Below are 18,658 nucleotides of genomic sequence, written 5' to 3'. Positions count from 1 at the left end.
GCAATCGTGCCTTCGTATTCTGATCGTTTGTCTCATCGGAATCGGCGAGCATCAGCTTTTTTGTCCCTCTATTATTGTATCGGTGCGAAAAAGACGGCGCTATCGCAGGTTTTTGTTTTGCCATATCAAAATTGTGATCCTGGGGGTTGGTAACAGTTATCCGAGTAATACTCGTCCCGTTAATACGGCGTGACTTTGCATTTGTAAGCACACGTGTAGTTCTTATGTGAATTTGTATAGACAGCTACTATGGGGTAGAGTTCCATTGTATAGGTTGTATTGCAAATCATTTGAATGACTTTTATCTAATAGAAAGTCAAAGTAGAAGCATGCATTGTAATTTCTAAGAGACTTAAGAGAAAATTGTGGCTTTTTCCTATATGAGCAGCTCCTAGCTATTTTATATAGCCACACAACCCAAACGTTCCTACAAAATAAGCAAGTGAACTTCTCTACATTTTTAACACTAATTGAATTTATAACAAAGAGCTCGCAATGCGACAGTACATTTTCAAGCGGGAAAAGTACAATTCCTCACAGGCATAGGTGCTGTCGAAGGCTGCAAGACATTTTTCCCGGCTCCACTGGCCAGCCGGGGCCGCTTCGTAAATTAAAATTTGAATAATTAACACCCCCTGTCCCCCCGCCGACCTCTCACCGCCACCCCCGAATGTATTAGTTTTAAGCTCCTACTTCGTATGAACGAGATTTAGGGGTCGAAAGAGCAAACGAAATAGTTGATCGTTAATTATGTATTAAAATTGGTTTTGATTGATTGGTATGTAGATTGGTATTAAATTCTTGAGAATCCGACTCGAGATTTAAAATTGACGGGTTATAAAATATACATTATATAGTAGTATTGTTCAGATACTTTTTGCTTCATATTTTTATTTTTACGCATAAAAATCTCGTCAGGCGAAAACTTTACCAACGTCTAGTAAATTATTATAGGTTATTCCTCAGTTAACCGTCTCTATTTTGAACATTGATCATTATATTATAGATTACATATTTTTATAGCTTTCATAAAATGTGAACAGACATGCTTAGTAACGCCTAAAAGCAATACAGTATATTACTTAGTTTGTTCATTAATAAGTATAAATAAAGAAATTATTTTCTTCCAACTAGTTGACGCATTAGTATTTATTCTCATGATACTAAAGCCATTAACATCGGCATATACTTTTTATGTACTCGACTTGAACAATGTGTGTGCAATATTAAAGCAAATGACACGTGTGGGGGCGCCCACGTAATGATGATTCTAACTGTAAAATGGTATAAAATGGAATATTCTATTGATCTCCCGCGGATCGTCAGTTCCAATGGAAAAACTGGGAGTATTTGCATTGGATAGCGTTAATTATTTATAGCGATGGCTCACGGGGATAAATCTACTGGATGTGCCTATATAAAATTTTTACTTCTATATGGCATAGAAGCACTTAACTAAAGTTTGTTATGAAAAACTTCGAACCACAGTAGCAGTAATAAATGTTAGTAGTGATGGTAATTAGTAATTACTAAAAACTATTCTAGTATTAATTACATGTCACGTAAAGTATTCAAAATTGCATTGCTTAAACATTCAGATAAATTTTGGCCTGACCTAGCCAACTGATAAAAACTTTAGATATTAATGAAAATGTTTGTTTAGAATTATTATTTAATTAATTTAATGCTCAAATATCAAACAACTTTCAGGGACTAAAGAGTAGATATACAGTTTTTCCGTGATACGCAAAGTGCACAGTATGGAAATAACGGTGGGCAACGCTCATCCAGTATTTTATGTCTGCGTTTGGGGTAGGAATAATATGTTGTTTCCGACAAAAGTCGTAAAGTAAAGGCCGTTGGAGTCAATTTGCTCGTAGATATTTTATACGGCTGCCTTTTTCCTGAAACACTGGAATTTTGGCCTATATTGATTATTTTTATGAGATCAATGCCACTGAAAGTACACGCAATATGTTGTGAAATAAATGAAATAATATTATTGCAGTAATGTTATTGCAGTTATTATGTGGGTGAATCTAAAAAAGAATACTATAAAATAGTTTCGTAGCATTCGTAGCTGCAGTTCGTAGCACCTAGTTTGTACTAAATTGTTAAGAGAGCTTATGACAGATATTTTTTGTGTAAGGTATGGCTACACTTATTTTCAATTATGATAAAAATATAATGCGTAATTTTCCTACGCTTATTTACAACTAGCTTTTGCCCGCGGCTTCGCTCATCATCATCATCATATCAGCCTATAGTCGTCCACTGCTGGACATAGGCCTCTCTCAATGAACGCCAAGATGACCGATCGGCTTCGCTCGCGTTAAGAATATTATTATATACAAACTGTCATCCCCTATTTTAACCCCTTAGGGGTTGAATTGATCAAAATCCATTCTTAGCGGATGCCTACGTCTTAACATCTATCTACATGCCAAATTTCAGCCCGATCCGTCCAGTGGTTTGGGCTGTACGTTGATAGTTCACCATGTCAGTCAGTCACCTTTGAGTTTTATATATTATATTATTATATAGATTAGTGTTCTACATGTTGTTACTGTAGAATCTACAAGTAACAACATAAAGCAACTCAGTACTAGTGTCAATTGGGCGAGTACGTTTTGTTCGTATAAATTCGGTCGGTGGGTCACAAGTCCGGACACTCAGTTATCTCCGTCACAGCAGCTACCTCGGGCTGTTTTTCCCGGTTTTTTAATCCTTTTATGTGCCTCTCCTTTTTGCCGCCGACCGCGACGCGGTCGAAACTGTTTAATGATTTGAAAAACGTGTTCTATCAGCCTCTACGCGGAAACAACCGAAAAAAAACCGACAACAAAGGGTTACAGAGTGCAAATATAGACAATATTTTGCCGTTCTGCGCTCGGTGGACCGCCGCGCAGGCGATTATCGCCCCTCCCGCTCCGGAGCTACGTGGGTTGATAAAATTTGTCGTCCGCAGCCGAATGTATGGTGAAGTGTTAGCGCAGATCTCATCGGCAATTTATTATATTTTGTCCGTTCGGAATTTACGATTATTTGAACGGGACAATGGTGGCGGACGGCGATTGGGCGGTTTTTTCTAACGCCAATAAAAGCTCGGCCGTGATGTACGGTGTGCAATCATATTATATGAATTGTGAAGTGTTGATAAAATTCGGACACGACCGCGGTAATGAAAATTGCGTTCACCAATTTAATGTATCAGGGGCGATTTTATTTTATTATGACGTCATGCCTTAAGGTCTTTAAATTATTTTTCAATTTAATAAAAATATTAAATGTAGTTCGCATTGTTTGTTTTTGCTTATCAGTTGATCATGGATGCATAGAAAATGATTTCAGGAAAAAATCTAGTAGATATTTTTTTTTTAGATCTAAAGACCACGACATTTCATCATATGACTTATATTTTTGTCCAGTAGCTCAAGTTTGGTGGCTCGAAATATATTTAAACTACTAATGAAGCATTAAAAGTAAGAATGTAATCAATGAGGTGAGTGTAGTGAGTAGTGGCTGACGATACTCTGCAAGTAACGCGAGCAAGCAAAGCGTGTACGTACATAAATTGCCGGCCGGGCTGGGAAACTTTCGCGCCATTAATTCTTACCCGCAACCCACTGCATTTTTCCATCGTTTTTTTCATAGCTGGAAAATGGATCGCTTTTCTATATGCAAAGTGGGATCCCCGATCCGTTGTAAAATCCATCGAGCACCCGAATTCTTTAATATATTGGGGTATTTTTAACGTTTTATCGGTCCGCGGGATTTCGGTTCCATTAAACTTTTTTCGAATTTTATGTGACGGAAGATATTGTTCTTGTTGTTCGGATGTTTAATGGGGGATGTGGTCTGGGACGAGAGTCCCCTCGAATAAGAATTATAGATGGTAATACTAATTGTATACGACAACAATCGATTTCGGGTATGAATATTTATTATGATTTTTATTTTTGAAGTCTTGGAATCTCAGAAACACATTGCTTGAAACTATTGTTATTTATGGATTTATGGGCTTTCAAAATGCTACCTTGCCCTATGAAGGGTTTTTAAAGTAAATAGCTTTAGGTTTCTATTTGTTAGGCTCCCATCGATCGTGGAAAAACGAGACACAATAGCTTATCTATTGTTATCGCGGCCGAATGTGTCCGCTTGAGGCTTCATGAATTAATAAACATAATAAGGAAATACTGGAAGAAATTAATTTTAAATATTTCTCGTAAGCCTAAGCTTAATTTCCAATGCTACGGCAAATATCTAAATTAGCTTTACATGACATGTATATATTACTCAGCCTATAAATTATTATAATACTAATATAAATCATATTCATCTAGTAGAAGTACCTATAAAGTATTATTCTAGTAATATTTGACTCTCAATTTTCTCAGAGCATCTTTTCATCCAAAATTACAATAGATACACAACGACTGAACGCAGCTATGTGCCTTATAGGGGAGTATCGATTCAAAACAAAGATGACAAATGAAGTTTCCAACAAAGAATCGTGAAAAGTGTAGCGAACAATAAATCAAGCTCTAATTGCGTCGTCAAGTTATTCAATTCGGTTTCCAATCTGCATTATACGATCGCGAATTGCGGCAATCAATTTTCATTTACCGCAAACGGGAAAAAATCGGTCGCCGGGACCGAACCATTTTTAATCGTCGAAGAACCGGAAAGTGGAAGAATACGTAGCAGTCGCCCGCAGACAAATAGACGATAATTAATGACTACGCACGACTTTTTTTACTCCGCTCCGATATCAATAGAAATAAAGGAAGGGACGAAACAAAACAGGCGCGGGTGTCGAACGAAAGAAGAATTTATCATCTAGACGGCAGAGACAGTCGGTGCGACCGCCGATGTCCATTTGGATAATGCCCAACGCGATTAAAAATATAAAAATACCCCACCGCCCAGGGAGAAGGGGGGCTTGACGGAGGACACCGCGCTGAGGACACAAAAGGATTATAAATGAGAAGGAATTTTAGATAATATTTGTACGCTGGATGTGGATTGTAATGCTGGCAGAGATCGGCCGGCGTGGGGAGCCCCCACCGCCGCCCCCCGCCGCCCCCGCCCGTCGGGGCCTCGCGATCCGCGCCTAATGAGTGTTTGTATCAATTTGTTAGTATTGTATTTGAATATTTTTGTGCGTTCGTTACAATTTTAATCCCTTGCGGTCGTGGCGGATTGGATCGATGCTTTTTGTTTTAATATTTTTCGGTTCGGGTTATTATTTTTAATTCGGGGTCCGTTTGATCGCGGCTCGGGACGATCACTGTTGATTAAGGCGTCGTGTACTTTTTGCCGATACCGTATGAGACGCCTTTTGCGGGTTTTAATCTTGCACGATGATTGTTTCGGGTTTTTGAATACTGAATACGTATCAGCCCGAGGATATAAATTTTGCATTTTTCAATCGGTTACATGGATCTTTGTGTAAATACGAAAGGGTTTTCAAAAGATTTTTCTTTTGTTTCTGTCTGCTAAATCGGCCTAAGTATACTTTTTACGTGGAGGCACAACATTGTGTGCGTTGGATCGCAATGAAAACAATTTCAACAAAGTAACAGATGAAGATATAGAGATTGTTGTTTTAGAAATTATAGAAACAATTCATATTGCATTTTCATACCCTCGAACTTTTAACCGAAACCTAAGTGTCTAGTCGATCTTTAACAACCAAAACTTTATCGTAGAGGTGCTACGTCATGCGTCGCCACGAGTATTGGTACCTTTGATTGGCTCTTAATACCTCAATCGTGGGAATCACAGACAATAGTTTTTGAATTGTTGTGCGGCACCCGGGTGCCGCTGCTTTGGAGTTAATGGATTAATTAACTATAGGTAGAAAAGTAATTAATGAAAAAGTAATTAATTTTTTATATCAGTCTCAGTTATAAAATAAAGATAATGATAATATTATGATTGTAGCCGCTAGTCGAGTTTTAATTTGAACGTAGTATTTATATCGCACTGGTCCGCTCGCGTCCAGGCCGCTTTACATAAGCTTAAAAAAATATAATTCATCATAATTCATTAGAATGTTTTTATTGGAGTTATTAAAAAACGTACCCAGAATCCAAATGAGTGAGAAAAGAATAACAGCGGAGCGACAACGCGCGCGCCCGCGACGTGTTTTCAATTCATTATCTCGAAAACAAAAATTTCATTAGCCCCGAGATTTCCTTTTTAAAATTAATTATTCATATTTAAATTAAACAAAATATAATAGAGGTCGCGGCGGAGTAAAAAAGCGGCTTTATCGTATCATATTTTATTAACCAAATTTATAATTCTCCGCTGATTCCGCGGGGCGCGGTGCGGGTCCGAAATATTTATGGACGCGAGCAGAAAAATCCACAATAATATTTCAGGGTGGACGGCGGACGGCGGTCTTTACTTACCCTCTCTGATCTATTTAAAAAAGAGGCCCGGAAGGACAAAGGGCCGGCTCGTAAAAAAACTGAACACGTATAGAGGTTAGCCGCCCGCCGGCCGCCGCCCGCCCGTCGGCTTTGTCTGATTCTTATTTTTTACCGAATCGGAACCTTTCCCGGGTTTTTATCGGTTTTTGTTCCGGAGACACTCGGCCCCATTTGTACGGCGTTTGTTCTAATGTGAAGTCGTTTGTAATTCAATTTTTTCCCTCGTAAAAAGTAGTGACCCAACCCTTTGGTACGCAAAAATGTCATGATTTACGACCTCGGCCCGGGTTTCCTCTTTTACTTTCTTTATTTTATAATTTTATTTGTAATTATAGCTATCCTTTTATTCATATTCATGGACCGTGATTTAGCCTCATGGGGGTTAGAGAATGATTACTGAATAGGTCAAGAAATAGAAGAACTGAATCAAAGATTGGCTTAATCTACGGGTTACAAACCAATATTTTGAAAATATCAATAAAAGCTCAAAACTATTCATTCATATTCATAACCGGGTTTCCCCGAATTGGTGGATTTTCCCTCCGCACGTGCGTATGCAGGGAGAGTCGGAGCCACTTCTATTAAGCAACAAACAATCACAAGGTTTCACCTTCACCATCTGTCCAATTTTTATTTGATTGGTTTTTGGGGATCTCAGATCATATTTTGCGTAAAATTTAGACTAGATCTTAAGAAAATATTACATCTTAAAGCTAAAGCTTAACAGAATATAAACTCTTCGTAAGAACTCTTATACCTTAATAGGCAATAGTAACTGCCACCCTGATGGCGAAGCTGTCTATAGCATAATATACAATCGACGTAGATCACACTCAATCATAGACGAATATAACCCTCTCTACAAATTTGTAATCACGAAGTAAGTGAGAACAATTAGTGTCCTTAGATCTTTTAGACCTGGAGAAGCATACATACCTACACTATCTTTCTGATACTTATGGCGTTTACTTTGAAATGAACGGTTAGCAAGCGTATTGTTCTCCAGCAATTGTCCAGCGGACGGGTCAAAAGTAATTCAAACGGGCATCGCAAAAATATGAAAACGGTTCGACCGCAATCACATTATCGCCGCAGCTAAGGGCTAGACCGCGGATGCGGGGTATTTATCACGGGGAATAATGAATGAATCCGTTTTTTCCCCGATAATGGGGTTCGCGTCTGAACGCCACCTGGGCCGCCGCTGACCGCACGAATTACGGGATTTGGCGTTGAAGATATTGTTTTTTTGTTCTCAATGTTTGGTAATTACGATTATAATTCTGTTAATATTTATTTATTTTATTTATTTATTCTCTTTATGTACAAAATTAAGACATATTTATAAAAGTGACAATATAACATTGGCGTACTTATCTCGTTAAGAGATCTCTTCCAGCAAACCATAAACAGAAGTGGATATAAAATGGTGTGAAAACAGGGCAATGTACACTAAAGACACAACATTTAAACTAGTACAATTTAAAGACATAATACTAAAACTTAAATCCTATAACTAAATATTGTGATTAGTTTCCTGTGATGTTGCCAGGGTTATAACAAGTAGCTCCTACCTAATTGTCGATTGATAGTCATTATTCTTATCAATATTTTTTCCATGTTCTCATTATTAGTAGATTTAATGTTACAAAGGATCTTCGTTTCACGTTTTAATAGTTTTCATCTCGTAAAACGTCTTAAAATGTATTCTTTCTCACTTTTTGCCATCAGATCCTGGTAGATCTATACATAATTTTATTTTAAAGATTTAAGAGAATGTACTATCAGAGAAGTTGATTCCTATGCAAATCGGGGACCTAAGTAGTTTGGTTGCGTTACGTCAAACCCAGCTGACAGATCACAATTAACATTGAATTGACATATTCGACCAAATAACGTTGGTCTCTCAATTGCATAGGAATCAACTTCCTCGATGGTACATTTAATTTTACAATAGTCAGCTATATTTAGAAATTATTAATTTTTTATTGTTTTCCATTCCAGGAGTTTCAGTCTGGACGAGCGGTTGCTGTACCTGGCGGCGGACATCCAGCGCGTGCACTGGCACCCCAAGTCCATGTCGCATCTGCTGGTCCTCGTCTCTGACAATACCATGAGGTACTAAACACTATGTGGGAATATGAGTGGATATCGGAAAGGAAGATATTCCGACCGAGCGAGGTCTGACGGCCTGGCCGAGCATACAGCTCGGTCAGGCCGAAGCCCACGTGATTGATTTCAGCTGTCGCTTAAATACCCACGCGCTTAGGAAACTTCGATAGCGCGATGCAGGAATGTGGCGCTAACTGTGGGTACCGCCACAGCCCACAACTATAATGCTAAGTACTCACATGCGGTTTTGCTCGATCGTTTTACTCCAAATCGAGTAATAATTACTGTGTGAACCGTAAAACTCACAGCTCGAAGGCTCGCATAGAGCCTGCTCGAAGGCTTGCATCGAGCCGGCTCCATGGAATGAAATATATCGATTTGGAGTAAAACTATCGAGCAATGCTGAATGTGTGGACGAAAGCCCGAGCCGTGGTTTTTACTCTACGTGATTGCTCGATCGAGCAAAACCGTATGTGAGTACTAATTAGCATAATATGTTATCTGTATTTCGTAACTTCGTAAGACAAGGGCACACATCATAATTTTTAGAATGCTTAGATCTCAGTCAGTTTGTCTGTCGTTGTCTTGCAAAATTCTTTTTCATTTCTTCAGTTTTATGTAATAATTTAAAATTATTTCAAGTCAAAATTTTAGTTCTTTACAGTTCACGACCTTCTATGAGCTCGCTTATATTTTTGTGCGAGCTTTAATTTAAATAATATATTATAATGAAATCAAGACTTACTCTTACCTACTTTCCAGGCTTTACAACATAGCTCTCAAAGCCGGTCCCAAACTAGTCAGAACGTTCACTGTGGGCCACAAACCGACTGGAGCGCTGGGCAGAACGGTGCTGGAGAGTCTCGGTGATGCGGCAGTGGACTTCACGGCTACGGTGGACTCCGACCATCTCCTGATACTGACGGGCAACGGAGACGTGTATATGATGGCGTGCGAGCAGGATGATAAAGGGTATGTGCTTGGAGTACGCATGTGTGTGGGTGGGTCTGTTCATATGTACTTACTATCAGAGAAGTTAATTAATAGGCAGATGGCGGACGTACGTAAGAGCCTGTCCACACGGGCGTTGACGCAGCGCTGCTGTTTGACGCATAGCCGGCCACGCGGCCGCTGCGTTATCGCAGCGTGAAGCAGCTTAAGCTAGAAACAAATTATCGGACGCATCCATAAGTCGCGGCTGATAGATGCGGCTTAACAATGTGCACGGTTCATCCGCGGACGTCAAAGACCTAACCTTTTTTTATTTTATTTTTAATGAAATAAGGGGGCAAACGAGCAAACGGTTCACGGCTGATGGAAAGCAACTTCCGTCGCCCATGGACACTCGCAGCATCAGAAGAGCTGCAGGTGCATTGCCGGCCTTTTAAGAGGGAATAGGGTAATAGGGGAGGTTTAGGGAAGGGAAGGGAATAGTAGAGGGTAGGGAAGGGAATAGGGCAGGGGATTGGGCCCCCGGTAAACTCACTCACTCGGCGAAACACAGCGCAAGCGCTGTTTCACGCCTGTTTTCTGTTAGAACGTGGTAATTCTCCGGTCGAGCCGGCCCATTCGTGCCGAAGCATGGCTCTCCCACGTATAAACCTATAATTATGTCAATTGCAGACGTCCGCGGATGCAAAAACATCTGGCCAGCCAGATTCTGTTCGGACGTCTCAAGGTCGCGTCCGCAACTTATGCCAGACAATGTGCACATTTTAGTGTATTTTGTATTGATCAGATAGAAACAAGCCGCATCCGATGAAAACGTCCGTGGACGTTCGTCCGATAATTTGTTCCCAGCTTTAACGTCAACAGCGCTTCGTCTCGGGGGCTGCTGTCCGTCATGACGTGTGCGTTGCGCGCTGCTGTCACGACGAAGCGCGCCACGTGAACACCTTGGTTATTTGTATGTAAAACAACGGCAGCGCTACGTCGACGCAACGCTGACGCAACGCGCCGTTTATTTGGTCGCTTTATGTCAAACTCAGACAAGAGTTCATGACTAATTTTGAATTGACATAATCCGACCGAATGACGTAGGTCGCCTGTGAATCAATTCAATTAATCAACTATCTGAGAAGTTAATTCATAGGATGGTCGACCTACGTAATTTTGTCACGTTATGTCAAACCCATTCTACAGATCACAGGCCCATAAAGTTAATATACCCAGCGGAATAGAGAAACAAAGGCCTGAGCAAGAGAGATGTCACTATCAGTAACACTGCGTGGTAAAAAGAGACGTGTGATACATGACAGCAGCACTTTTTTTTTGACGTCCAGTCGACGTTGACAATTTAATCTCATAGAATTCATGTTCAATCATGCTTGTGTAAGTGTATACGTACACATATTTTTCACACAGATGAAAACCAATTTCGGTTTCGTTTGACAGCTCGAGATTGTTGCTCTATTCCGCTAGGTATATTAACTTTATACCTAGCGGAAGAGAGATATTGTATGTAGTTACTGTACATAGGTGTCATGTTAATATTTACCCATCACAGTTCGGTCAGTTGCCTCTAATCTGGATCATCTGAAGCTGATGCAAACAGTTACAGTAGACTGTAGATGGAATTTCTGGATTGCTGAAACTTTTTTTTTCTCCCATAAAATATATATGCGAACGACAGATATAAAATAATTATCAGATATTATATTGTAACATTAAAATTTAACTTAAACTGGCTCAAGTAAACCTACATAAAATAGTACCTAAAAGACTTTCGTTACAATTTGGAATTTTAACGTATTTCAGGTCCCTAAACGCTCCTCTCAAAGGACCCCTCTCCATGTATCCATCCGCTGACGACAACTACGGCGCGGAGTCCTGCTCCATACTGGCTTTGGGCACGCTGGACTCACCAACTCTGGTGGTGATAGCCAGCGCTGCTGGAGTGCTGTACCACTGTCTACTGCTGCCTGATGTAAGGGTCTTTGTAAATTGTAATCTAATGAAGGTATCGTATAGGAAATAGATTGTAGAAGTTAAAAAACCTTAACAAATTGTATACAAACTTGCCTTCGTTTTGATAATAATTTTCAAAGACATCTTTCATTGAGATATTTATTTGTAGATATTCGTCTGAATATTTATAGCTTTGGCTTTAAATGTTTTTTTTTTTTTTTTTTGTAAAAGTAACTATTCTAGTAGTTACAGAAATATACCATGAATTTGATCAGAGCTTAGTATTATATTTTGAAATTTTTTTTTTTAGTTTTTTCTACAATTCATTAATGATAAGTGACTTATAAATAACATTTAATATTTCAGGCATCTGAGGAAGCGGGCGACGGCTACGCTCTGTACGTGGTGGAGTCAGTGGAGTTGAATATAGCGCATACGCAGAACGACAACGATATGCATAATGTATACCCCGTCCACTTGTACCGGGTTAGTATCAGCTTTCGACTGAGGCTCAGCCCATGGTAATATCCTAAGGTTATTTTATATCGCAACATAATGCGTCGATGCGATGCGGATGCAATTTTTTTAATGCCTATTGAAAATTGAACGTCATTTACTACACTCGAAGATGCTCATTGAATCGACAGACTGGAAAGATGCCGCTCGCTGTGTCGGCTGCGTGTTCCAAATTTGAATGAAAAAGGACTCATTTAAAAATGTAGCGCAACCCCTCGCTTCGTTGCAATGTTAATTAATCCTATGTCCCATGTAATCGTATGTGTGTAAACTACAATAATGCACCATGGACGATAGTCCAAAATTAACTCAGAGAGGAATGAAATTGGTGCTAACGTCCTCACATCAAACCCATTGACAAATGTATGATGCAAACTGTTTATACTAATTAGAACTGGTGTACCCAAGGTCCCAAAAAGACCACATTAGTTACCTAAGAAAATAATGCAATATTTTCTGTTACGCACGCAGGGCCCGCGCGGCGCGTACGTGTGTATGCACGCTAGCGGCGTGCACGCCGTAAATCTGCCGCTGTTACGTCTGATAAGGGAGTACGCTGCGGCTATCGACAGTAAGTTTCTTATTATCATTCTTTAACATAACTAAAAAAATATGTGTTTAAATTCAAAACTGTTTTCAAATTTTTATATATTCTTTATTTTTTATTCTATATTTCAGCTGAATCGGATTCGATACTCTCAGCGATCAGCCAGCAGCCGAGTTCAGCTCGCCACCTCTTATGTACGAGCGGCAACAGAGTCACCCCACCTGTGGGGTTAGCGGTCACCCCAGCACCGCTACACACGCTACTCATACTGTGCAATAGTGGGGAAATGTTATCAAGGTAGGAAAATAAGCAAAAAGTTGATGCTGTCAGTGGTCATGTGTTGAAGGTAGCTATTGAGTGCAAGTGGTAACAGAGTCACCCCACCAGTGGGGTTAGCAGTCACCCCAGCACCGCTACACATACTGTGCAATAGTGGGGAAATGTTATCAAGGTAGGAAAATAAGCAAAAAGTCGATGCTGTCAGTGGTCATGTGTTGAAGGTAGCTATTGAGTGCAAGTGGTAACAGAGTCACCCCACCAGTGGAGTTAGCGGTCACCCCAGCACCGCTACACACGCTACTCATACTGTGCAACAGCGGGGAAATGCTCGCGAGGGAGGAACATAAGCGCAAAGTTGTTGCTATCAGTGGTCATGTTGTGTCAAGGCCAATTATTATACACGAGTGGCAATAAAGTCACGTCGCCCTTGGGGTTAGCTGTCACTGTTGCATACTGTGTAACAGCGGGAAAATGCTCTCTATGTAGGAAAATAAAAATCAGCGGTCAGCCAGCAGGCGTCACCGCACCAGTGGAGTTTGCCGTCACCCCAGTCCCAGTTTTTCTGTCTGTTAAGACAAGACAGTCTAGAGACAGATTAATGCAAGAGAAGAGAGAGTACTTAAGTGAGCACTTGCCCTAAAATAGAGCGAGATGCAATCTAACGCACTGCCGTGTGGCGGATGAGACTGTAAATCGGTTCGCCGCTGTTTCGCAGTTCGCAGCGTCGGTGGACTACAGGCGTAAGCGAGAGAAAACAAAATTACAAAATCTATAACTTGACAAGTACGTCTTAAATGAATAAAAGGCACTAGTTTACTGAGTTGACTTGTCCTTTAAATAATAATTGCAGAACTCTGGAGCCTCAGGAGTTGGAGGAGCAGTTGTACAAGGAAATGCAGCTGCGGAACCCGGCGCTCGACCAGGACGACATCAATAACATACTGAAGGAGGTAATGTAACATTAACACACTTCTAAGTGTGCTAATGTTCTTTTTTTTAATTGTTCTTCATATGCACTGGCTCTAGCCAGTCCACATGGCGCGTTGCGTCGACGCAGCGCTGCCGTTTGATGCATAGCCACACGGGCGCTGCGTCACCGCAGCGTTATTAGGAAGCAGTCTTAACGTCAACATCCCCTCCCCCTTCGTCTCCGGGGCTGCTGTCCGTCATGTGTGCGTTACGCGCTGATGTCATGATGCAGCGCGCCGTGTGAACACCTAGGTTATTTGTATGTAGAACATCGCAACGGCAGCGCTGCGTCGACGCAACGCGCCGTGTGGACCGGCTCTGACGCAGCATAACGCAAAAAAGACAATAGATCATAGCGACGCAGCCCAATAGTAAATTAACGTGTGGTGACGGTTATTGACCCCCAGTCAAAAACTTGGTATATTTCATTGTTTTCTCTAGAAAACATCATCATTGACAATAAAGTAGATGTATCGATACGATGCGATTTTTTAAACTGAAACTGAAACAAAACCCTTCTTACACTGTATGTCCATTAAGACAACACAACATATTAATGTTAGCAAGATTTTACTTCATAATTTGCAGGTTGTAGATTTATGATGGATAAAACAATGCTATCCAGGATTTCTGAACAGCAATCCCTGATTTTATTAAACAGCTTACTTGTCACTAAGATTAAATAAGTTCGTAATCTTGCTAAGTTCAAGTTAGTAACTTATCATATTTTGTCTCATTTCAGCAACAAAAGCTGTCGTTCACGTCGATAATGCAGGAGGTGCTCGCTCGCGAGGCGTCGCAGCCGCTACTCAAGCTGGACAAAAAGGAGGAGCCTGATCCTAAGGAGTGTTTGGAGGTATGGGGTTATTATTGCATGTAAATAATATGAAACCTTTATCTGAACTGTTGGCCAAGTTGATATAACGTCGATGAAGCTCAGAAACGAAATTAAGAAATTATGCGAGTTCCGAAATTGAACCCAGTCTTGAATCCGACGCCATAAGGTAGTATTGGATGGCACTGTTAAAACAAGTGTAGCGCATTATAAATGCAAACATCCCAACAAAATCGTACGTCAATGTACTTGCGTATATTTCGGAAAAAATCAACAGTCGTTTTGTTTCTTCCATTAATATTCCCGTGGAGTTTTCCTTTAGTTCTTTGACTTTCGGTCATTGCTACTTTGTGCTGTCTCCCTCTTTTTATGGGGAGGGAAAATTGGATACTTCTAATCTTCTTCTGATTAATTTCTTTGCGGGTGCCAAGATAGCTCTAACACATTGATTCCCATAGTGGTCCAGGTGGACCTCCAGGGGTCAGGGGTCTACGCTTGCGTTGAAGAAAAATGGGGGTCTACAAGTCGTAAACGGGGGTCTATAAAACTTAGGTGACCCGACTTGACTTCTCCTATATAGGAATATAGGCAGACAATATTATATTAGCAGATTAAATATTACAGAGCGCTCCTCGCTCATATTTTATTAGAGTTGTGTGGTAAGTGATTTAATTTTTTTTATTAAATAGGTACAAAACATGAAAATATTTTCGTTTACTTTTTACCTTTTGGTTTGGTTCCTTGTACTGACTTGTGAGTCAAACTGAATGTGGTCTATGAGCAAAAAAAGTATGGGAACCCCTGCTCTAGCATGACCTTCGACTCTCGAGCTCCCTGAGATCATATTAAAGAGTTTTCCTGGTTGGATACCGCTGTCGATCCTGGCGACACAGGAGATATAGCGGTGGGAATGTGTGGCGGGCCGAAGTATGGCGCCGTTTCTAGAAGTCATGAGCACTGGCTAGTATACTGGCTTACATTTGGGAACTTTCCCATTATGTCACACTGTACATACTACATGTGGATTTGATAAATACTAAAATATAATTGTCAGGTACTAACGGAGGCGACGGTGCGTCTGCGCGCGGAGTACATGTCCCGTCAGCGGCGCGCGCTCGACGTCATCACGCGTAAGGTGGCCGCGTTGCGCGCGCTGGCCAAGCAGCAGGAGGCCTGGCGGGAGGACCTACAGGTAAATAGCCCAAGCAAAACATTAAGATCGCTAGGCAAAACTGAACCAATCCAACCTGCCCCCTTATTTTGTAACGTTGATGGACATGAACTTCATTGCTTATTTGTAACAATTTTGGTGTTTAAACTTTTAAAAAGTTCAAACGTCAAAATTGTGACCATAAGCAAAGAAGTTTATGTTCATCAAATTACATAATATAATTAGGGGCTAACCATTCAGGCAAAGAGGTTTCGAGAATGAAGACTCTCTGTCAGTTAACTAAAGCCGCGTTTCGTCTTCAACTTTTGTATTTTATGACAAACTTGTATGTTACGACGATGACGACGACAAACATTTACCCTGTATTCGTACCATGATTACTACAATTTCCAAAAATAATTAGGGCCGTTTTACCACTTCCTGATAAGTGCCGGATAGGCTATCCACCGCTTAACTTGACAGATAGAGTATGGAGAATATTATGTCTGCTGAAACAGGCCGTTTATTTATTTTTTCAATTACATTTACAGGCAGACATCACACAAGTGGAACTACAGTCCGCGGTTCTAAAGGAGAAACGAGATTACGCTGAGAAGTTCCAAGACGACATGAAGTATCGGTAAATAGCTTTTTCTCACCTCCGGGCGGAAAACGTCAACTTTCTTCCCGCTGCACTTACCGATGTTGCCGTTTTCCGCCTTCGTCGATGAGAAAAATAGTATACGCACAATGGGCAGTAAATAAGAAAGCCTCAGATCACATGTTTGTTGACCTCGGCTTCGCTGCGGCCAATCACATGTGATCTGAGACATATTTTCTTATTTTCCTCCCCTAGGTGCGTAATGTACTATTTCTTATTACTTTTGAAGCCATTGTGTGTATTATTCATCTGTAAATGATATACATTCTTCAATTTTCATATTATCATTAAACACTTATAAGCGAGTACACTAGCAGTTGTTGTAGTACGGTTCACGTTGTGTGATTTTTTTCACTGCGCCGCCCACGCTACCGCGCTACCCCTACCGCTAGTTCAAATGTCGGAAGTAGCAAGAGATTTGAAATGGAGCTGATTCGATTCTGATTATGTCAAGAGTAAGGCAGCAGTTATACTTCTTTAAAATCTGGGGGCACGGAAGTTTTCCCGCCAAGATGAGCCAAGCGAAGCGCGCAAGGGCACTACCTACCTTTTCTCGAAACGTTTCGTCGTATTTTTGAACCCTCGTAACTTTGGTTTGGATAATGCCAGATAGTTGAAATTTTCAAGATATTATGACATGAGTATAAATATTAAATGCGAAAAGTTTGAATATCAAATTTACACAATATAAACTGATCTTTATTTATATTATTTTCCAGTTGTTCAGCAGTGTTCCGCTCGCTGCGTCGCGGCGCCAGCAGCGCGGCGGAGCGGCGCACGCTGTGTGAGCTGCAGGCGCACGCGCGCGCCGCCCGCGACGCGGCCGCCGCCGTGCAACAGCTAAAGGTCAACGCGGCCAGGAAGAGTGAGGAGGTATGACGCGTATGACGTTTATAGATCGCTAGACGAAATGGATAGGCGTTCGGCGCATGTGTGCAATATATACAGATACGTACAATACATGCAAATAACGGGTCACATCTAATATTTCTCAAAAATAATAATAATCTTCGACTTAATTAATATCAAGTTATCGTTGTCTTTTAGAAGACCTACTTAAATGAGAAAAATAAACATACCACATATAATTATTAGGACTAGCAGGTCATTCCATTACCACGCTGTATTTGTTGCTAACATGTACATTCTGCTTGTATTTCAGCTGAAGAGATGGGAGGAAGAGTACCAGAAGAAGCAGACGGTGCTGGGCCGCTCGCACAGCGACACCATCTCCTCCATCCTGCAGCAACAGTCAGTACACTTGATGAAACTCTTTACTATCACTTATTAGCTTCGTTAGATTGCGGTGCGTCAATACAAAGCCACACCGACTTTTTACATACCGCGGGCTTCAAGTCAAGTCAGTTTTTTAAAGAAGATAATAGATGTAAATGCAATATTGGAAGTTTTCGAATAGCCAAAATACAAAAAAATATTTCACGTAATTAAGAAAGTACATAGTTTCATAGACACATACAAATTGTCAGTTGTAGAGAATCTCTACAACTGAAAATGTGTATCTATGTTTATTAATTATTTCATTATTAATTCATCTCCACTACAGATGAATTAAACAAAAACGTTTTGTTGCTTCCTGAAAAGTAGAAAACTAAAAAAGCTTCATCGCTTATACGCCCTTCTGGTTTGAAGCCCACGATACATATTAATTTATGATAATTATGGGCCGCGCTACACCGGAAGGGTAACGGCGAGGCGAGCACTCAGTGTCATATGGTTTTAAACTTTATCTTCATTATTGTAATACATAGTATCGCTTGAAAAATACACGGCCGCCCGTGGCCGCTTGTGGCCGCCGGCGGCCGCGATTTCTCAAGCAATACTATGTATTACAATTATAATGAAGATAAAGTTTAAAAACCATAATATGACACTGAAAGTGCTCGCCTCGCCGCTGCCATTCCGGTGTAGCGCGGCCCTTATTCCTCATTCAAGACACGTCCCATCGTCGAACGCAACGTAATGTATGATTATTTTTTTCAGAACTTCTAAAATATCCACGCTCATAGAAGAAACGAAGCTCCTAAAAGATCAACTGGGGGTAGCGTAGACATTATTCAGTATTAGTTGTTAAAATATTATAATTTGCTTTCGTTTGTTTGTAACACTATTTTTATATAATAAAAGTAAAATAAATTTATCACGTTGTTAGTAAGTTTGTCTTCCATAAAATATAAAACACAGCAAAATATATAATCGTGATCTTGGTATATAATTTGTATAAAGT

General features: G+C 40.4%; 1 protein-coding gene across 1 annotated transcript in view; it reads left to right on the top strand.

The window, feature by feature from the left end:
• The window catches only part of LOC121727927 (nucleoporin 88), an 89,637-nt gene extending 71,102 nt beyond the window's left edge, over positions 1-18,535 (top strand). Inside the window, exons 3-15 of the mRNA XM_042115992.1 lie at positions 8,442-8,555; positions 9,312-9,521; positions 11,307-11,475; positions 11,823-11,942; positions 12,444-12,543; positions 12,651-12,816; positions 13,649-13,748; positions 14,510-14,623; positions 15,657-15,794; positions 16,304-16,392; positions 17,133-17,286; positions 17,576-17,664; positions 18,415-18,535. Of these exons, the coding sequence (XP_041971926.1) occupies positions 8,442-8,555; positions 9,312-9,521; positions 11,307-11,475; positions 11,823-11,942; positions 12,444-12,543; positions 12,651-12,816; positions 13,649-13,748; positions 14,510-14,623; positions 15,657-15,794; positions 16,304-16,392; positions 17,133-17,286; positions 17,576-17,664; positions 18,415-18,481 (1,630 nt within the window). The 3' untranslated portion in view covers positions 18,482-18,535. The remainder of the gene's footprint in view (positions 1-8,441; positions 8,556-9,311; positions 9,522-11,306; positions 11,476-11,822; positions 11,943-12,443; positions 12,544-12,650; positions 12,817-13,648; positions 13,749-14,509; positions 14,624-15,656; positions 15,795-16,303; positions 16,393-17,132; positions 17,287-17,575; positions 17,665-18,414) is intronic.
• The last annotated feature ends 123 nt before the right edge of the window (positions 18,536-18,658 follow it).

The sequence above is a fragment of the Aricia agestis genome, chromosome 6 (assembly GCF_905147365.1).
Source record: "Aricia agestis chromosome 6, ilAriAges1.1, whole genome shotgun sequence".
NCBI classification, from domain to species: Eukaryota; Metazoa; Arthropoda; class Insecta; order Lepidoptera; family Lycaenidae; genus Aricia; species Aricia agestis.
This window is presented reverse-complemented; position numbering and strand designations above follow the sequence as displayed.